At 46.4% G+C, this 19,093-nt stretch overlaps 1 protein-coding gene across 1 annotated transcript in view; it reads left to right on the top strand.

Moving 5' to 3' along the window:
* Positions 1-19,093, top strand: part of LOC139266646 (fibrocystin-like) — a 630,313-nt gene that overhangs the window by 47,111 nt on the left and 564,109 nt on the right. The window contains 2 exon segments of the mRNA XM_070884234.1: positions 6,028-6,158; positions 10,140-10,312. Of these exon segments, the coding sequence (XP_070740335.1) occupies positions 6,028-6,158; positions 10,140-10,312 (304 nt within the window).

The raw sequence follows: 19,093 nt of genomic DNA, 5'->3' as shown, positions 1-19,093 counted from the left end.
CCTCCGCACTGAACTGAAATGCACGGAGGGGATTTCCCCGAGGCGGGTCAAGTTGTGAGGCGCCGGCTCCCGAGGGAGGTTCCGGGGTTTAGCGCCGATGAGGAATTCCGTCCGGACAGGGGTCAGTTCGGACGGGATCTCCCCACATGTTTGAGCCTCCTCGACACACCTAACGGAGTCAGGGCCCAGCGCTGTTTTTAGCGACTTGATGGCATCGGCCGCGCGGCGGATGTCGGCCCAATTTAGGCACCGTGCCAGCACATCTGGCATCATCCAGCCCGCTCTTCCGCCATCGAGCAGGTCCCTGACCCTGGTCACCTCGCCAGCCACAGTCCTCTCGTCCGCCTGCCACCTGAAACCTCGGTCTTGGAGGTACGGATTCCCGAGCAGCGGCTCCTGCAGGACAGCCGCCACTCCAGACGGTGCAGAGCTGCGCTTGGTGGCAACTCTGTTCCAGACCCTGATGAATTCCTGGTAAAAGACAGGCAGCCCCTGGAAAGCGGTCCTGACGTTCCCCCAGGCTCACGAACAGGAGCTGCATGTCATAATTGAGGCCGCGCTGCTGGCGGAAGAAATACGTCGCCAGCGCACGCCACCTAGGAGGGGGCTCGACGTAAAGGTATCTCTGCAGGGTCTGAAGATGGAAAGTCGCAAGCTGGGTGCCGACGTACACCTCAACAGCTCTCCAAACCTGTGAGCATACTCAGGGGTGCATACGTTACAGTGGAGGAGCTTGTGGGGCTGCCAGGGAAGCACTCCTGCTCCTCCTGGCCCACTAGGATTGCTCCCTGAAGTTGAGGCCACCTTGTTGCAGCTATCAGGAATCACGAGCCCCGATATCCCCGGCCGCCTGCAGTAAAACCTGCACGGCAGATTAAAGTGCAGGCTTCATTATCATATTTAAGTTGCCAACCTACCTCCTGGCAGCGGGTTGGCAGCCCGACCCCTCCCTCCCTCCCGTCCCTCCTGAGTGAAAGGTGAAAGTGGACGGGTTGGAGACAGGTTAGGGTCAGGGTTTACATTTTTACAGCTTTCACTTCCCCTCTCGCCTCCATCCCACCCATTCTTACCTGTGAAAATTACGGCCCAAGTTTATACAACTTCTCCTCATAATTAAACCTTTTAAGATCTGGTATAATTCTGGTGAATCGGAGCTGTCGCCCCTTGCAAGGCTAATATATCCTTCCTGAGGTACAGTGCCCAAAACTGAAGGCAGTTCCTTTGTGACTTACTGCTCTCATCCACCCAACTTACCATGCCACCCAAGTTAGTGCTATCTGCAAACGTGGAAATGTAACTCTTTATTCTTTCATCCAAGTTATTAATAGATATATATGGTGAAAAGGTTAGGCTCCAGTACAGATCTCTGGCGAACACGACTTATCACATTCTGCCAATCAGAGAATCCTTATTCAAAAGCAAATACTGCGGATGCTGGAAATCTGAAATAAAAACAGAAAATGCTGGAAGTACTAAGCAGGTCAGGCAGCATTTGTGGAGAGAGAGAGAGACAGAGTTAACGTTTCAGGTCAATGACCTTTTTAAAAAAAGTTTTTGAAAAGTTGAGGCCCCAGCACAGATCCCTGGGGAACACCCCTTGCCACATCCTGCCAATCAGAGAATGCCTATTCTTTGCCTCCTACCTCCAAACTATTTATAAACCCATATCACAAGGTTACCTTTCATTCCTTGTGCTTTAATATTTGCAAATAATCTTTTGTGTGGAATAATCTACTTTGTTTGTTGAAGGATGTTACCTATACAAATAAAAATGAAGGGAGGTTTTCTTGGCTTTGCAGCCTGCCATGCTGGATCACCTGGATGCAACAAATATCAGACAAACTGGGTGTGTTAAAGTGCTATCTGATTTTCCTGGAAAGCTCCCCTATTGTGCCTGTTTCTAACAGGTTACCATTAACTACTTATGTTCAGCAGTTTAATACTTCTTTTGCTATTCCTCTGCAACACCATCTTCCTGAACTCTAAAAGTAATCAGAATAAAAACAATCTGTTTTGCACAAATCTAAATGCACCGTCCTTGAGTTAGAGATGAAGCAACTCTTCGAAGATATTTGCCTTTGGTTTAACACAGATCATCAAAGGGATTTCTTCTTGGCACAATACTATTCGAAAATATTTTGTTGTATTATATTATATCATTATATTATAATCACCGTATTTTATTCCCCATGTTGTACCCCCCTTTAAAAAATAACTTTTTATTAACTTGGAGTTTGTTGTCCAACCAGGAACGGCAGACCCTGGCACTGAAGGACACCGTGTGAGCTGGACGGAGCCCTATTGTGGAAGGTTCAGTGTTTACAATCCACAACACCTTCTACAGGCCACTTAAGCCTCAGGCAGCAGATATGATGTCACAAAATACACGCATGTGAGTAGCACTCGGGCAGAGAGGAAAATCACCACCTTTGCTACATCAGTATCCAGTGCAATGTTGAGGAGTGCTGCACTGTCAGAGGTGCCGTCTTTTGGATGAGATCTTAAACCGAGGCCCCGTCCGCCCTCTCAGGTGGACGTAAAAGATCTCATGGCACTATTTCAAAGAAGAGCAGGGGAATTATCCCTGGTGTCCTGGCCACTATTTATCTGTCAATCAACATTACAAAAACAGATTATGTGGTCATTATCATATTGCTGTTTGTGGGAGCTTGCTGTGCGTAACTTGGCTGCCACATTTCCTACATTGCAACAGTGACTACACTCCATAAAGTACTTCAATGGCTGTAAAGCACTTTGGGATGTCCAGTTGTCGTGAAAGACGCGATATAAATTTCAGTCTTTCTTTCTTTATATCCAACTACTGTATTCGGAAGCCCTCAAAGTGATTAGAACCTTCCATTTATACAATTATTCCTATTGAATAAGTGCCACTGAATGTATGAAGATTAAATTGGTACCTCATCAAATATTCCTTATTACCCATCTGTTTTAAGATCTCTTGCTCCTCTGTTTGCATTTCAATTCTCACCACCACCCCCCCCCCCCGCCCAAGTGGCCACATGCCAAATCTCAGAAGAGTCAATCTTGCTGGTGACATGCTCCCAGGCTGTTGTCAGTGTTGCTAGGCTGGCTAGTATATAGCTGGCTGCTGGGAAGCCCATGAAAGCAAACATTGATGACTCACCCTCTGAATCCTCGCAGCTCCGCAGGAACTATAAACGTGCTCAATATCTCTTGATGGCTATACCTGAAAAATCATAGGCCAAAACTTTTATCTCAGCTCATTCCACCAATTTCATGAAGTGACAGTGCTCATCCTGCATGTGTAGAGGCAGTCTCAGGAATTAGTTGTACACTACCCATGGCATTGCATAGGGCGGAGTCAAACTAAGTGCCATCAGGAGAAGGGGGGTGGCAGGGAAGATGATAGTATGGTTCCCTCTTTTATGATGGGAATTCCATCGACTTGGTGGGTGGGGAGAACCTTCTTTCATTCTTGTTAGAAATGAGAGCGGGAATGATGAGCGGGCCTTCCATGCCCCTAGTCCTGATTTTGGGCCCTGAAAAGTGGCGAGGGTGGAGAGATGCCACTGAAAGTGGCTTCCAACCCTCTGGGCCCCTCTGATAGTTGGACGGGAAATCCATGTCCATCCAACAAATTCCATTGAAAATATTTAGTTTTAAAGTTGCTAACAGACTGTCACTCAGACATAATGTAATCAACCTATGATTATCATTTAACTAATCCTCTGGAGCCCAGTACAAGCATTACTGTAAAGGTTCATGGTGGGCTGGGTTTGAAACACAGTGACAGCTCCCATGGACACGTTGAGCCATGATTTTATCTGGGGATGAAGAGTGAGGGTGGGACTGGTGGGGAGAGCGTCATGAGGCCCGGTACATTTTAATTCCCAGGCCTGACTCTCGCCCGAAGCCGGTATCAATGATATGAAGCTGGAGTGTGGGAGTTGGGTGAGTGCAGCAGGAGGCTGCAGCCGAGGACCCGTGGGAACAGTCTGCGGCAGTCAGGTGAGTGGATGGGGGAGGCATGAGGCTATCATGGTTGGGATGGAAACTTGGGGCAGGGGAGGCCCAAGCTTTCCTTGTGCTCCGTGACGGTTGGTGTTTCAGGGAGGCTGATACCGAGCACCGAACGCGCTGCGACAAGCTAAAATGTCAACAGGGTCTGAAATGTCATCAGCTCACTGACTTTCACATTTCAACGAGGCCTTCACCTACCTGGGTGAAGGGCTTCACATGTTGTCTGAAATGCCCCTGTTAAAATGGCGTGAATCCGATGAATAGGACGTTACTCTGATTTAATCACCTAGATGCCCTGTTATCAGGGTTATCATTTAATTAGTCCTCAGGAACCCAGTAGATGCATTACTGTAGATGTGCATTGTGGGCAGGCTTTGAAACACAGTAGCTTAAAATCAACCCTTTTATCTTTGTAGGTATTTTGAAATGATAGAATGTTAAATTTTAATCTTGGGATACCCCATCACAGCATCACCTACAGGTGTAATAGTTACTGGAAAGACTAATGTTACCTACCTACTGTTTTCAATATGAGAAAAGTATGTATATATGTGCATGTGCACGTGTGTGTATATATATATTTATCTCATTTTGTCACGCATGCAAATTTCTGTGTCACAATTAAAATAGAGTATAAATACAAAGACAACCTGCTGTTTTTTTCTATCCTCAGTGAGGAGCTGTGGACTTATAGCAGTTGCCAATCTACCCAGAGAAAACAATAACACAAATTGAACTCAGGATATGCTTAGCTGATAATTGAGCTCACAACAATGGACTTTATAGCTTTAAAGGAACAGGTTAGGTTACACACAACTGTATCTTACCAGGAGAATAATGCACTGGCCCTGAAATCCCGGTTCTGGGCTACCCGCAGACAGTCGCCTGAAAAGAAGAGAAAGGATGCGTACTTACCTTTTACTCGGGCGCCCACCAGCGATTGCGGTTTTAGGCCTCTTCTGCATCCGCATCGGAGCGCGTGCACTTCTGAACGTAAGTAGAGATGGAGCTGGAGTCATGTGGGCCTGGACACCCAATCAAGGTAAAGTATTCTCATTCATAATAATGGGAACTCCGTAAGTAGGAGTTCTCATTATTATGAATGATAAACCCCCCCCTCCCCCAAACACCTAAACACAAATTAAAAATTAATAAACACCCCACATATTTAACATTAATTTAAATGAAAGTTAATAAATGTATTAGAAGAATAAATATTTTTCCGATTCTTTTTAAAGTTTTGTAATTAGGGTTTAAAATAAACTTACCTTAGCGGGCAGGGTTTTTTTTTAACATAACATGTGTTTTAAAATTTTATTTTTATATGTTTTTTATAGGTTTTAAAACTTTTATGCTGGTAAAAGTAGGCTATGCACCTGATTTTATCAGGCGCAAGAGTTTTAAGCATATTCGCTGGGCAAGAGATGGGCAAATAGTGCAATCTTGCCCATGCAAATGTCCTTCTCCCCAAGGTGCATTGGATCTATCAAGCCAGAACTAGACAGATTAGAAAAGCTGGCTTTTGGCACATGCGCATTGCGCACTGAAAACCGGCTTTTGCGATGCCTTGCTGGGTCTGTACGGACCTGGGAAGGCCGGAATTTCAGGCCCATTGTGTGTTTTGTGCTATAGTGCTGCTGTGTTTATAAAACAGCATAAACTTCGAATTAAAGAAAACAAATCTGTAAATACTGGAAATATGCACCTATCTGATTACATCTGAAATGTTGTAACTTATCTCTTTAAGATACTGACTGAACTGGTGTGCATTTCCAACATGTTATGTGCTTCTTTTAGAAAACGTTCAACTTCCCTTGACCAATGGCACAAATATACTGGACTAAAAGAAATGCAAGGAGGCCACTAATATTCAAATGTTGCAATATGCGGAGAGCCTTGTGTTCGATTACTGTTGTTTAAGTACCACTTACTGTCGCTGATACGGCTCTAGTATGAGCCATGGTGACTGTTACCAGCATTGGTTTTGGTGTTGCAGCTAATCATTTGTTTGGCTATTTCAAACAGGTCTGCTTTGGATACAAAGGCTATATAACAGGTGGCTTCATAGTGACCCTGACCCACAGCAACAGATTGTTTCAGAGTGTTAGGAGCAACATCACTTGTGTATGGAACCCTGACAACACCAGTCCTGCTAGGTAAGGAACTCAGTCGCCAGAGGGAGGGGATGTTACTAAGTATGCAAGGCTGAAGGCTCTACTGTGACAGGAAAACTGACTAGTCTCTAGACGATGCTGCTATCCATCCCCCACAGTCCAATAATATGTAAATATTTCCATTATTGCACCATAAATAAGCTTAAGTTGAATTCTGTTTAATATTAATATTGTACCCTGAAGCCATGCAGAGTTAAAATCATCCAGTAATTGATGGTAATAAATATTAATAAAGCAGCTAGTTGGGTATGGAGGGGCGGGCTAGCTGTCACAAACATATATGATATAGAGTTAGATTCAGACCTGATATTAAAGGTGCCGTATCACCTTACTGTGGAGTTTTGCAGGTAAGCTTAGATACTGGAATCCCCTGCGAGGGGGGCATGGAGGGGAGGGCTCTGGTGGGAAACCGATGGTACCTCCCCTGGGAAATAGTGTCCACGACTAAAAATGGCCTTTTATGTGGTTTCTCAGGGGTTTCCACCAATCCCCAGCCTAAGTTACAGCAGGGGATTGGGAGAACCCGACAGAAATGCAAGATCTTATTATCACCACTTAAATAACACACCCCCACCACCACCACCACCACCGAAAAAAAAATTAGTCTCTGTTACCTTTTTCTTGAAAGTGAACTTCCTCCTGCAGCCATTTAATTTTGATCGCAGAAATCACAAAGCAACCTCCAGTGTCAAACAATATGCTGAGCTTTTTTTCCATGGACTGATATTGGTTCTGATCAACTGACCCGCATTAAACTGATACAATTTGGAGTGTGAGCACAGTGTATTTAAAAAAAAAGGAATAACTTTGCATTTAATGCAACAAATTTGTTGTCAATCCTGTTTTCCCTAATTTTTATCCTCCTCTCTGTCCTCTCCTGAAGTCAATGATTCATGTTGTACAACACTTCTGTGAGTTCAAGCAATCAAGGGCCATTCTTCATGTGTGTGTCCAAACAGGCAGTATTGGTGGATTACTTGATCATGGGGTTATCACACCCAGGGCCCGTCCTGCCCTCATTCATAGTGTGCACACGTACAATTCCCAGCAGGGGAAAGGACAGCGACCAGGAGTGGGAGTTGTTCTCCTTGCCTAACGTCGGGACACTGTGCCTAATTGTTAGCATCTCACTGCTACCTGGTTGAGATTAACTGACACAGCAGAGACCAGGGACTGAAACCTGAGATCTTTCTCGTTTTAGTGGCTTGTACTACATTATGTGGTACATTTACCCAATAAACTAGCAAGATGGCCAGAAGGAAGATTTTCCTGGTCCTGTACCTGGATGTATTGGGTTGTCTGGGTGCAGTGAATACTGGGAAATTGGGCAGCTTTGAGCACATGTCCAGAAGGAAGCCCACCTATTTTTTGTTCATTAGTTTAAATGGATGGAAAATGTGGTGGCCCCCTAATGTGTGCGCACTCCAATCTACCTGATGGTCCTGAATTAACTACACCGAGATGATAACAAAAAGTTAGTATGCAGGTACAGCAAGTAATCAGGAAGGCAAATGAAATGTTGGCCTTTATTGCAAGGGGGATAGAGTATAAAAGCAGAGAAGTCCTGCTACAACTGGACAGGGTATTGGTGAGGCCACACCTGGAGTACTGCGTCCAGTTTTGGTCTCCGTATTTAAGGAAGGATATACTTGCATTGGAGGCTGTTCAGAGAAAGTTCACTGGGTTGATTCCGGAGATGAGAGGGTTGACTTATGAGGAGAGGTTGAGTAGGTTGGGCCTATACACATTGGAGTTCAGAAGAATGAGAGGTGATTTTATTGAAATTTATAAGATAATGAGGGGGTTCGACAAGGTGGATGCAGAGACGATATTTCCACTCATAGAGGAAATTAAAACTAGGGGACATAGTCTTAGAATAAGGGGCCGTCCATTTAAAACTGAGTAAGGAGAAACTTCTTCTCTCAGAGGGTTGCAAATCTATGGAATTCTCAGCCCAGAGTGCTGTGGAGGCTGGGTCATTGACTATATTTAAGATGGAGATAGACAGATTTTTGAGCGATAAGGGAGTAAAGGGTTATGGGGAGCGGTCAGGGAAGTGGAGCTGAGTCCATGATCAGATCAGCTCTGAACTTATTGAATGGCGGAGCAGGCTCGAGGGACCAAATGGCCTTCTCCTGCTTTTATTTTTTTATGTTTTTATGTTCTTATGATATAGTACAACTAGTTGTAAGACCAGGAAAATCTCCCCTCACGATTTTAAAGACATCTTGTGACTAAGTAGAAGACCAGTTATATTGTAGGATAATGATCAAAAGAAGGTATTGCTCTTGTAAGGTATTTGCAGAGTAAGTGGAGAGCTTTGCAGGCACAGTTCAGGTTCTGTTCTAAAGACTGCACTGTGTATCGACCAATTTGAATGTTGCACTATGCTCACCCTGCAGGAATTGTTTCATCAGCTACAATGCTAACTTTTTGGAATATTATTTTCAGATTTGAGTTTTAATAAAAACTGAGATCCCTATGATAAGTATTGAGAAGAAAGATAGAAATTGGTGTGTGTTGGTATAAATGTGAGGTTATCCACTTTGGGGGCAAAAACGCAAAGACAGAATATTATCTGAACGGCGGCAGATTAGGAAAAGGGAAGGTGCAATGAGACCTGGGTGTCATGGTTCATCAGTCATTGAAAGTTGGCATACAGGTACAGCAAGCGGTGAAGAAGGCAAATGGTATGTTGGCCTTCATAGCTAGGGGATTTGAGTATAGGAGCAGGGAGGTCTTACTGCAGTTGGACAGGGCCTTGGTGAGGCCTCACCTGGAATATTGTGTTCAGTTTTGATCTCCTAATCTGAGGAAGGACATTCTTGCTATTGAGGGAGTGCAGCGAAGGTTCACCAGACTGATTCCCGGGATGGCAGGACTGACATATGAGGAGAGACTGGATCAACTGGGCCTTTATACATTGGAGTTTAGAAGGATGAGAGGGGATCTCATAGAACCATATAAGATGCTGACGGGACTGGACAGGTTAGATGCGGGTAGAATGTTCCCGATGTTGGGGAAGTCCAGAACCATTGGACAGTCTTAGGATAAGGGGTAGACCATTTAGGACTGAGATGAGGAGAAACTTCTTCACTCAGAGAATTGTTAACCTGTGGAATTTCCTGCTGCAGAGAGTTTTTGATGCCAGTTCATTGGATATATTCAAGAGGGAGTTAGATATGACCCTTACGGCTAAAGGGATCAAGGGGTATGGAGAGAAAGCAGGAATGGGGTACTGAGGGAATGATCAGCCATGATCTTATTGAATGGCAGTGCAGGCTTGAAGGGCCGTATTTTCTATGTTTCTATGTTGCACCTGTTTTTCAGGAGTGAAATGGGTGAAAAGCATATCAATTTAGCAGTGGGACAGTCTGCGCTTATGCCTGAGACAGGCCTTAAGTCCCTTAAATGTGTAAATTGGGATCTAACACCTGTTGAATGACCCCATCCAGAAATTTGCTGGTGTTGAGCGAAGCAGCCTTCAGGCTTGCTGCGATCAGGATTCTTCAGTGGCTGCCAACAAAAGGAAAGTTCAAATTATTTCTTTCAAAAAACGTTGCTGTGGAGTCAGGAGAAGCAGGAGTGCTGCTCTGACTCCATAGGAATTGCGATTGGTGCCACTCCCTTGGCTTGCACCAGACCCCCTCCCTCCCCCCTAGGGAATTACCCGAGGGCCATTGCTGGTGAGGCAGGCAGCCCGACATTGATCTCTTTGCTTGGGCGCAGAGGTGAGTACAGCAGCTTACACTGAGTCTGCTGTTGAGGCCTAATGATCTATTTTCATTGCATATTGGACCTCTCAGTTGGGGTGAACGCTCGTCATGTAATGCCGAATCTGGGCCCGAAAATGGGCTTAGACCAAAATCTACTTCAGGTCAGTACTTTCGATTGGTTGTAAAAGGTACGGCAGACTGCTACATACTTTTTTGAAGGTTTCCACTCCCCATTTTGCTGTTTCAGCTGGAAGTTTGTATGCGTGGATCTTTGGAATAGCTGCCTGGACAACTCAGCCATCCTCCAAGACCAAATGAAAGATGCTCCAATGTTTGTAGAACAAATTGATTTAATCTCGGGGGCTGAAGATGATTGGATCTTTGTGGATGAAGTGATTATCACTAATACAAATATAAAGGGTGAGTAAACTTCAATGGCCCCAAAGTTTGGTATAAATAAGCAAGTATTAGCAAATTAGTAAATGAGCAAATAGAGAGGTAACATATTACTTGGAAAAAAAGAAATTAAAATGGGGTAGAGGAGCAACGGGATCTTTGAATACAAATACACAAATCACTAAAAGTATCGACACAGGTTAACAAGGCCACAAAAAAAGTAAACCAAGCACTAGGGTTTATTTCTGGAGGGATAAAATTGAAAAGTAGTGGAGTTCTGCTGAACTTGTATCTGTTATGTATTTAACCCCTTGTAAACTGCATCACACCTGTCCACCAGAGGGCCTACCTGTTGGAGACCCAAGGGATCCCAGCATCTCTTGGGAGCACAGTGTATAAGCAGGCCACCCACGAGGTACCTGCACTCTAGAACTACAATAAAGGAGCTAAGGTCACACTTGCTCATTACACACAGTACTCGGTCTGAGCATTTATTATGAGTATAACAATTGGCGACAAGATAACGAACAACGGCGTGAAGATGCAAAGAACAGTCGGCATCCTGGAGAAGTTCTCAGAGGGTGACGATTGGGAAGCCTTCATGGAGAGACTCAACCAATACTTCGTAGCCAACGAGCTGGAAGGGGACGAGAACGCGACCAAAAGAAGGGCGATCCTCCTAACTGTCTGTGGGGCAACAACCTATAACCTCATGAAAAATCTGTGGCCCCGGCTAAACCAACAGAGAAATCTTACGAAGAACTGTGTACGCTGGTCCGGGAGCACCTAAATTCTAAGGAAAGTGTTTTGATGGTGAGATATCAGTTCTACACGTGTCAACGATCGGAGGGCCAGGAATGGCGAGCTACATCGTCGAACTAAGGCGCCTTGCAGGACATTGTGAGTTTGAGTGATTCCTAGAACAAATGCTCAGAGACTTTTTTGTGCTGGGCATCGGACGTGAGACAATCCTTCGCAAACTGTTAACTGTAGAAACTCCGAATCTGAGTAAAGCCATAACGATAGCCCAGACATTTATGTCCACCAGCGACAACACCAAACAGATTTCGCAGAACAAAGAAGTTTCGGCCAGTACTGTGCATAAAGTAACATCGGTTTTGAGCAGAAATGTACATAGCAAAACGTACATGCCGGCTACTGTGGCCTGACTTCAATTGACCCAGAGTCCACCATCATCTGTTAATGCGAGGCAGTTAACACCCTGTTGGCGCTGCAGGGGTGATCATCGACCCCATCAATGCCGCTTTAAGCACTATGTGTGCAATGGCTGCAGAACAATGGGACACCTCCAACGTATGTGCAAGCGAGCTGCAAATCCTGCAAACCCTGCAAACCACCACGTTGCAGAGGAAGATCGGTCCATAGTGGATCAGACGGAATTGGAGACCCATACGGAGGAGGCAGAGGTGTACGGGGTACACACGTTCACAACGAAATGCCCACCAATAATGTTGAAAGTTGAACTGAACGGTATTCCAACGTCTATGGAGCTGGACACGGGGGCAAGCCAGTCCATAATGAGTAAAATGGCCTTCGACAGGCTGTGGGGGAAGAAGGCACACAGGACCAAGCTCAGCCCCATTCACACCAAACTAACAACTTACACAAAGGAACTAATCCCTGTAATTGGAAGAGCTGAAGTCAAAGTCCCCTATGATGGAGCAGTACACAAACTCCCGCTATGGATTGTGCCAGGGGATGGCCCCACATTGTTTGGCAGAAGCTGGCTGGGGAAAATCCGCTGGAACTGGGATGACATCCGAGCCCTCTTGTCAGTCGATGACACTGCATGTACCCGGGTTATAAGCAAATTCCCTTCGTTATTTGAGCCAGGCATTGGAAGCTTCTCAGGGGCGAAAGTGCAGATCCATTTGGTTCCCGGTAAGCGACCCATCCACCACAAGGCTCGGGCGGTACCGTACATGATGCGTGAAGAAGTGGAAATCGAGCTGGACAGACTGCAACGTGAAGGCATCATCGCGCCGGTGTAATTCAATGACTGGGCCAGTCCGATTGTTCCGATACTCAAGGAGGACCGGAAGGTTAGAATTTGCGGAGATTATAAAGTAACGATTAACCATTTTTCATTGCAGGACCAGTACCCATTCCCCAAGGCAGACAACCTATTTGCGACCCTGGCTGGAGGGAAGATGCTCACCAAGCTGGACCTGACCTCGGCCTTCATGACACAGGAGCTGGAGGAGTCTTTGATAGGCCTCACCTGCATCAACATGCACAAAGGTCTGTTTATTTACAACCGGTGCCTGTTCAGGATTCAGTCAGCCGCAGCGATCTTCCAGTGGAACATGGAGAGCCTGCTAAAGTCGGTTCCTTGCACAGTGGTCTTCCAGGACGACATATTGGTTACGGGTCAGGACACCATGGAGCACTTGAAGAATCTGGAGGAGATTCTTTGTCGTTTAGATCGCTTGGGGCTCAGGTTGAAATGCTCGAAGTGTGTTTTCCTGGCACAGGACGTCGAATTCTTAGGAAGGAGAATTGCAGCAGACAGCATCAGACCCACCGACGCCAGGACGGAGGCCATCAAGAACACGCCGCAACCACAGAATGTGACGGAACTGGGGTCATTCCTGGGACTCCTTAACTACTTCGGTAATTTCCTACCTGGGTTAAGCACCCTGCTAGAACCCCTGCATGCGCTACTGCGCAAGGGAGACGACTGGGTTTGGGGGAATTCACAAAGGCTGCCTTTAAGAAAGCCAGAAATTTACTGTGTTTTAACAAACTGTTTGTCCTGTATAACCCATGTAAACAATTAGTGTTAGCTTGCGATGCGTCGTCATACGGGGTCGGGTGTGTGCTCCAACAAGCTAATGAATCGGGAATTTTGCAACCAGTTGCGTATGCACCCAGGAGTTTGTCCAAGGCCGAAAGGGCCTACAGCACGGTTGAAAAAGAGGCTCTGGCATGCATTTACGGGGTAAAAAAAAATGCACCAACGCTTGTTTGGCCTCAAGTTCGAGCTTGAAACTGACCACAAGCCGCTCATATCGCTATTCTCGGAGAGCAAAGGGATCAATACCAATGCCTCTGCCCGCATCCAAAGATGGTGCTCACGCTGTCGGCATACAACTATGTAATCCGCCACAGACCGGGCACAGAGGACTGCGCAGATGCTCTCAGTTGGCTACCATTGCCCACCACCGCGATGGAAATGGCACAGCCAGCAGACTTGCTCATGGTAACGGAGGCATTTGAGAACAAGAAATCCCCCGTTACGGCCTGCCAGATCAGGACCTGGACCAGCCAGGATCCTTTACTGTCCCTGGTAAAAAAAACTGTGTCCTCCATGGGAGCTGATCCAGTGTCCCAGTGGAGATGCAGGAAGCGATTAAGCCATTCCACAGACGCAAAGATGAAATGTCCCTACAGGCGGACTGTCTTTTGTGGGGCAATCGCGTAGTCTTGCCCAAGAAAGGCAGAGACACATTCATTTGCGAACTGCACAGCATCCACCCAGGCATCGTAATGATGAAAGCCATAGTCAGATCCCACGTGTGGTGGCCAGGCATCGACTCAGATTTAGAGTCATGGTGTGCGCTAGTGCAACACTGGCTCTCAGTTGAGCAATGCACCCAGAGAGGCACCGCTAAGTTTGTGGTCCTGGCCATCCAAATTGTGGTCGAGGATCCATGTAGACTATGCAGGCCTATTCCTAGGCATAATGTTTTTGGTTGTCGTGGATGTTTACTCAAAGTAGATTGAATGTGCAATAATGTCTGTAAGCACGTCCACGGCCACCATTGAAAGTCTACGAGCCATGTTTGCCATGCACGGCCTGCCTGATGTCCTAGTCAGTGACAATGGGCCGTGCTTCACCAGTGCCGAATTCAACGAATTCATGACCCGCAATGGGATCAAACATGTCACATCTGCGTTGTTCAAGCCCGCATCCAACTGCCAGGGAGAACAGGCAGTTCAGACCATCAAGCAAAGCTTGAAATGTGTGTTGGAATGCTCCCTGCAGACCCGGTTGTCCCGAGTACTGCTCAGCTACTGCACCAGACCTCACTCACTCACAGGGATTCCCCCAGCCGAGCTGCTCATGAAAAGGGCACTTAAAACAAGGCTCTTTCTGTTCCACCCTGATCTACATGATCATGTGGAGGACAAGCGACATCAATACAGTGTGTACCATGACCGCGCAAACTTGTCACGCGATATTGAGATCAATGATCCTGTGTTTGTGCTCAATTATGGACATGGTCCCTAATGGCTCGCTGGCACGGTCCCAGCCAAAGAGGGGAGTAGGATGTTTCAGGTCAAACTGACCAATGGACAAACGCACAGAAAACACTGGACTAAATTAAACTATGGTTCACCAACAGCTACGTACAACCTGAAGAGGACACCACCAACTTTGACCTTCCAACACACACACAAGTGGCAACTGACATCATAGTTGACCATGAAACCAAACTCATCATCCCCAGCAGCCCGGCAAGGCCGGCTGCCCAACAGCCCAGTGAAGAACTGACCAACCCACCCACACCCGCATTTGTACCGAGACGATCGACAAGGGAGCGCAAAGCCCCAGATCGTCTCACCTTGTAAATAAGTGTACTGTTGGCTTCACAGTATTTAACCCTTCGTAACCTGCATCACACCTGTCCACCAGAGGGCCTACCTGTTGGAGTCCCAAGGGATCCCAGCATCCCTTGGGAGCACAGTATATAAGCAGGCTACCCACGAGGCACCTGCATTCTGGAACTACAATAAAGGAGCTAAGATCACACTTGCTCATTACACACAGTACTTGGTCTGACCATTTATTATGAGTATAAAAATATCAAACTTTGGTTAGCTCACATTTGGAGTACTGTGTGCAATTCTGGTTGCCATATTATAAATAGAGGCACTGGAGAGGGTGCAGAGAAGATTTACAAAGATAGTACCAGAAATGCGAGAGTACACCTATCAGGAAAGGATGAACATTCTCTTTTCCCTTGAAAAGAGAAGGCTGAAGGGTGATCTAATAGAGGTATTTAAAATTATGAAAAATTTTGATAGAATCGATACAGAGAGAATGTTTCCACTTGTTGGGTAGAGCATAACTAGAGGCCATCAGTATAAGATAGTCACCAAGAATTCAAATAAGGAATTCAGAAGATACTTGTGTACCCAGAGAATGGTGAGAATGTGGAACTCATTACCACAGGGAGTGGTTGAAGCAAATGGTATAGATGCATTTCAGGGGCGGTTAAATAAACATATGAGGGAAAAGGGAATAGAGGGTTATGCTGATAGGGTTAGATGGTGAAAGACAGGAGGAGGCTTGAGTGGAGCATAATTGCCAGCATGGACTGGTTGGGCTGAATGGCTTGTTTCTGTGTTGTATATCCTATGTAATCCTATGTAATTGAATTAGCCTTAAAATAAGGCACAGGTATGATGGGTCGAATGGTCTCCTTCTGTGCTGTATCATTCTGAGATCAAGGTGCGCTTGGAGAACATTTCTAAAAATTATTTAAGTTTGTATTTAAGTGATTTCTCTAAAGATGGTGCGGGTGGGGTGGGCGTGGGGATTTTAATTCCTCCATGATGGGCAGGAGAGAGTTGGGGCAGTGGTGGGGGGGCGGGGGGGGGGGGTGTTAAATTGTTAAAAATATGAAACCCAAATCCAACCCACCGCAAACGCATCCACTTCCGGCTTAACCACAGCAGGTTTGGCACCGAGTAAGCGGCTCGGGAGGGATGGGTCAGTAATTGTATAATGGCTGCGGGCCAGGTCTTCCAGGGCTCGGCAAACCCGGTAACTGAAGGACGGTGGGAGCTGCCAGATCCAGCGGGTAACTACCTTTCCAGCACTGCCTGTGGACCACGAGGAGCCGGCCCCTCCAGCAAACCTTCTGCTGTGATCTCTTCCTCCCTGCCCCGCGATCTTCAGCCACCACACACAATCTCCTTCTCCCCGTGATCTATCCCCCCCAACGATTTCTCCCCCTGCTATCTCTCCCAACCTCACTCCTCACTGTTATGTCTGAGCCACTATCCCTCCCCACCACCGCACCAACCCTCGACCTTCTCCGATCGTTGTGGGTCATCCCCAGCGGGCCCCTGGTGCGACCTTCTACCGCAGGCCTTCCCATCCGACAGCCAGGCAGGAAAGAGCATATAAATATTCTGCCATTAAATTCAGCAGGACCTCCCCCTTCCCGGTATTTCCAGGTTTCCTGGTCGCGGACACCCGCCCCATGCTCCCTCCCCCCCTCCCCCTAAATATCAAGGTCAATGTTTTCCAATTTCTCCAACTTCAAATGGTTTGTAGAAATTGGATATTTATCTTCTGTAAGCACAAGGCTATATTTTAAAGTGATTATTGTTCATTCAGATTACCAATTATTCATCCTTAGCCAGGAAACCTACCTCTTCAAAGGCAAAGAAATACATTTGTAATTTTATAAAACAAATTTTGTGATCTATATGTAAATAGTTTTTAGTGCAGTGCTGCACTAGGGGTGAACTCCACATTGAATGAAAAATCGAAAGGTCCAAGTTGAGCAAATTTTAGTAAATTCAAAAAAATGACCTAATTTGGATGGTTTAGAATGAACAATCCATTTTGTCCAGTATATGTATTAAATAAAGAGTCTGACCAGAGACTGTGAACTCAAAGTAAGGTGTGACCGTAGTCCTTTATTACAGATCTCACAGTGCCTCTCCAGCCTGTGAGGCCTCCTTATGTACAGGTGCTCCCAAGGGATTGTGGGATCCCTTGCAATTCCAGGGGATGAGCCTTCTGGTGGTTAAACAAGACATTTACAAATATACATATATAACAACACTCCCCCGCCCGCCCCCGCCAAAGTTAATAGTGTAACAAATTACAATGTGAGTCGATCTGGGGCCTTCCTTTCCCTGGTTGATTGCCTCGGTGCAAATGCTGGTTTTGGTGAATCATTTGTTGGGCTCTCGCTGGGCTGCTGTGCAGCTGGTCTTGCTGGGCTGCGGGGTGTGGTGAGTCCTGCTGGGCTGCTGCGGGTGATGGGTTCTGCTTCGTGGACAACCGCTGGGTCGGTTGTCACTGGTTGTGTGTGTGTTGGAGGGTTAAAAAAGGTAGAGTCTATTGTGGGTTGCTCTGGATAGTCTGTGAATCTGAGTTTGCTTTGGTCCAAGTGTTTCCTGTAGGTGAGCCCATTTGAAAGTTTGACCAGAAACACCCTGCTCCCCTCTTTGGCCACGACAGTGCCTGGAAGCCACTTGGGACCTTGTCCATAGTTCAACACAAATACAGGATCATTACGCGTGACACATTTGCGTGATCATGATATATATTCTGTTGAAGCCGCCTGCTCTTTATCTGTTCGTGTAGATCAGGGTGGACTAACGAGAGCCTTGTCTTAAGTGCCCTTTTCATGAGCAGTTCAGTGGAGGGAACACCAGTGAGCATGTGGGGTCTTGTGCGGTAACTAAGCAGGACTTGGGATAGGTGAGTCTGCAGTGAGCCTTCAGTTATCCTCTTCAAGCTCTGCTTGGTTGTTTGCACTGCTCTCTCTGCTTGACCATTGACACTGGTTTAAACAGGGCAGATGTGACATGTTTGATCTTATTGCAGGTCATGAACTCTTTGAACTCGGCACTGGTGAAGCACGGCCCATTGTCACTCACAAGGACGTTAGGTAGGTCGTGCGTGGCAAACATAGCCCGCAGGCTTTCAATGGTGGCAGTGGACTTACTTACCGACATTATCTCACATTCAATCCATTTGGAGTACGCATCTACAACCACTAGGAACACCAAGAACGGGCCTGCTTAGTTAACATGGACCCTGGACCACGGTTTGGTGGGCCAAGACCCATAAACTTAGCGGCGCCTCCCTGGGTGCATTGCTTAACTGTGAACATGCGTTACATTTGTGCACGCAGGACTCTAAGTCTGCATCAATACAGGGCCACCACATCTGGCTATCGCTTTCATCATTATGATGCCTGGGTGGATGCTGTGGAGATCACTGATGAAAGTGTCCCTGCCCTTTTTTAGTACCACTACCCGATTACCCCATAGGAGGCAGTCTGCCTGTATAGACATTTCATCTTTGCGCCGCTGGTACGGCTTTATTTCTTCCTGCATTTCTAACAGGACACTAGACCAACTCTCGTGGAGCACACAGTTTTTTACTAAGGACAGTAAGAGGTCCTGGCTCGTCCAGGTTCTAATCTGTCGGGCGGTAACAGGTGATTGCTCACTCTCGAATGCTTCCATTACCATAACTAAATCTGCAGGCTGTGCCATCTCCACCCCAGTGGTCAGCAATGGTAGCCTACTGAGAGCATCAGCACAGTTTTCTGTGCCTGGCCTGTGGCGGATGGCGTAGTTGTATGCGGACAACATGAGCGCCCATATCTGGATGCGGGCCGATGCATTTATATTTATCCCCTTACTTTCAGAAAAGAGGGATATCAGAGGCTTATGGTCGGTTTCCAATTCAAATTTGAGCCCAAACAGATATTGATGCATTTTCTTTACCCCATAAACACACGCTAACGCTTCTTTTCCAATCATGCTGTAGGCCCTTTCAGCCTTAGACAGACTTCTGGATGCATAAGCAACCGGTGGCAATTTCCCACATTCATTAGCTTGTTGCAATACACACCCGACACTGTATGACGACGCATCACATGCTAGTAGCAAACGCTTACATGGATCATACAACACAGGCAATTTGTTTGAACAAAACAGTTTTCTAGCTTTTACAAAAGCATTTTCTTGGCTTTTACCACATACCCATTCATCTCCTTTACGCAGTAAAGAGTGCAGTGGTTC

This window comes from Pristiophorus japonicus, chromosome 7, assembly GCF_044704955.1.
Source record: "Pristiophorus japonicus isolate sPriJap1 chromosome 7, sPriJap1.hap1, whole genome shotgun sequence".
NCBI classification, from domain to species: Eukaryota; Metazoa; Chordata; class Chondrichthyes; family Pristiophoridae; genus Pristiophorus; species Pristiophorus japonicus.
Note: the sequence above shows the minus strand (reverse complement) of the source record. Positions and strands in the feature narration are given on the sequence as shown.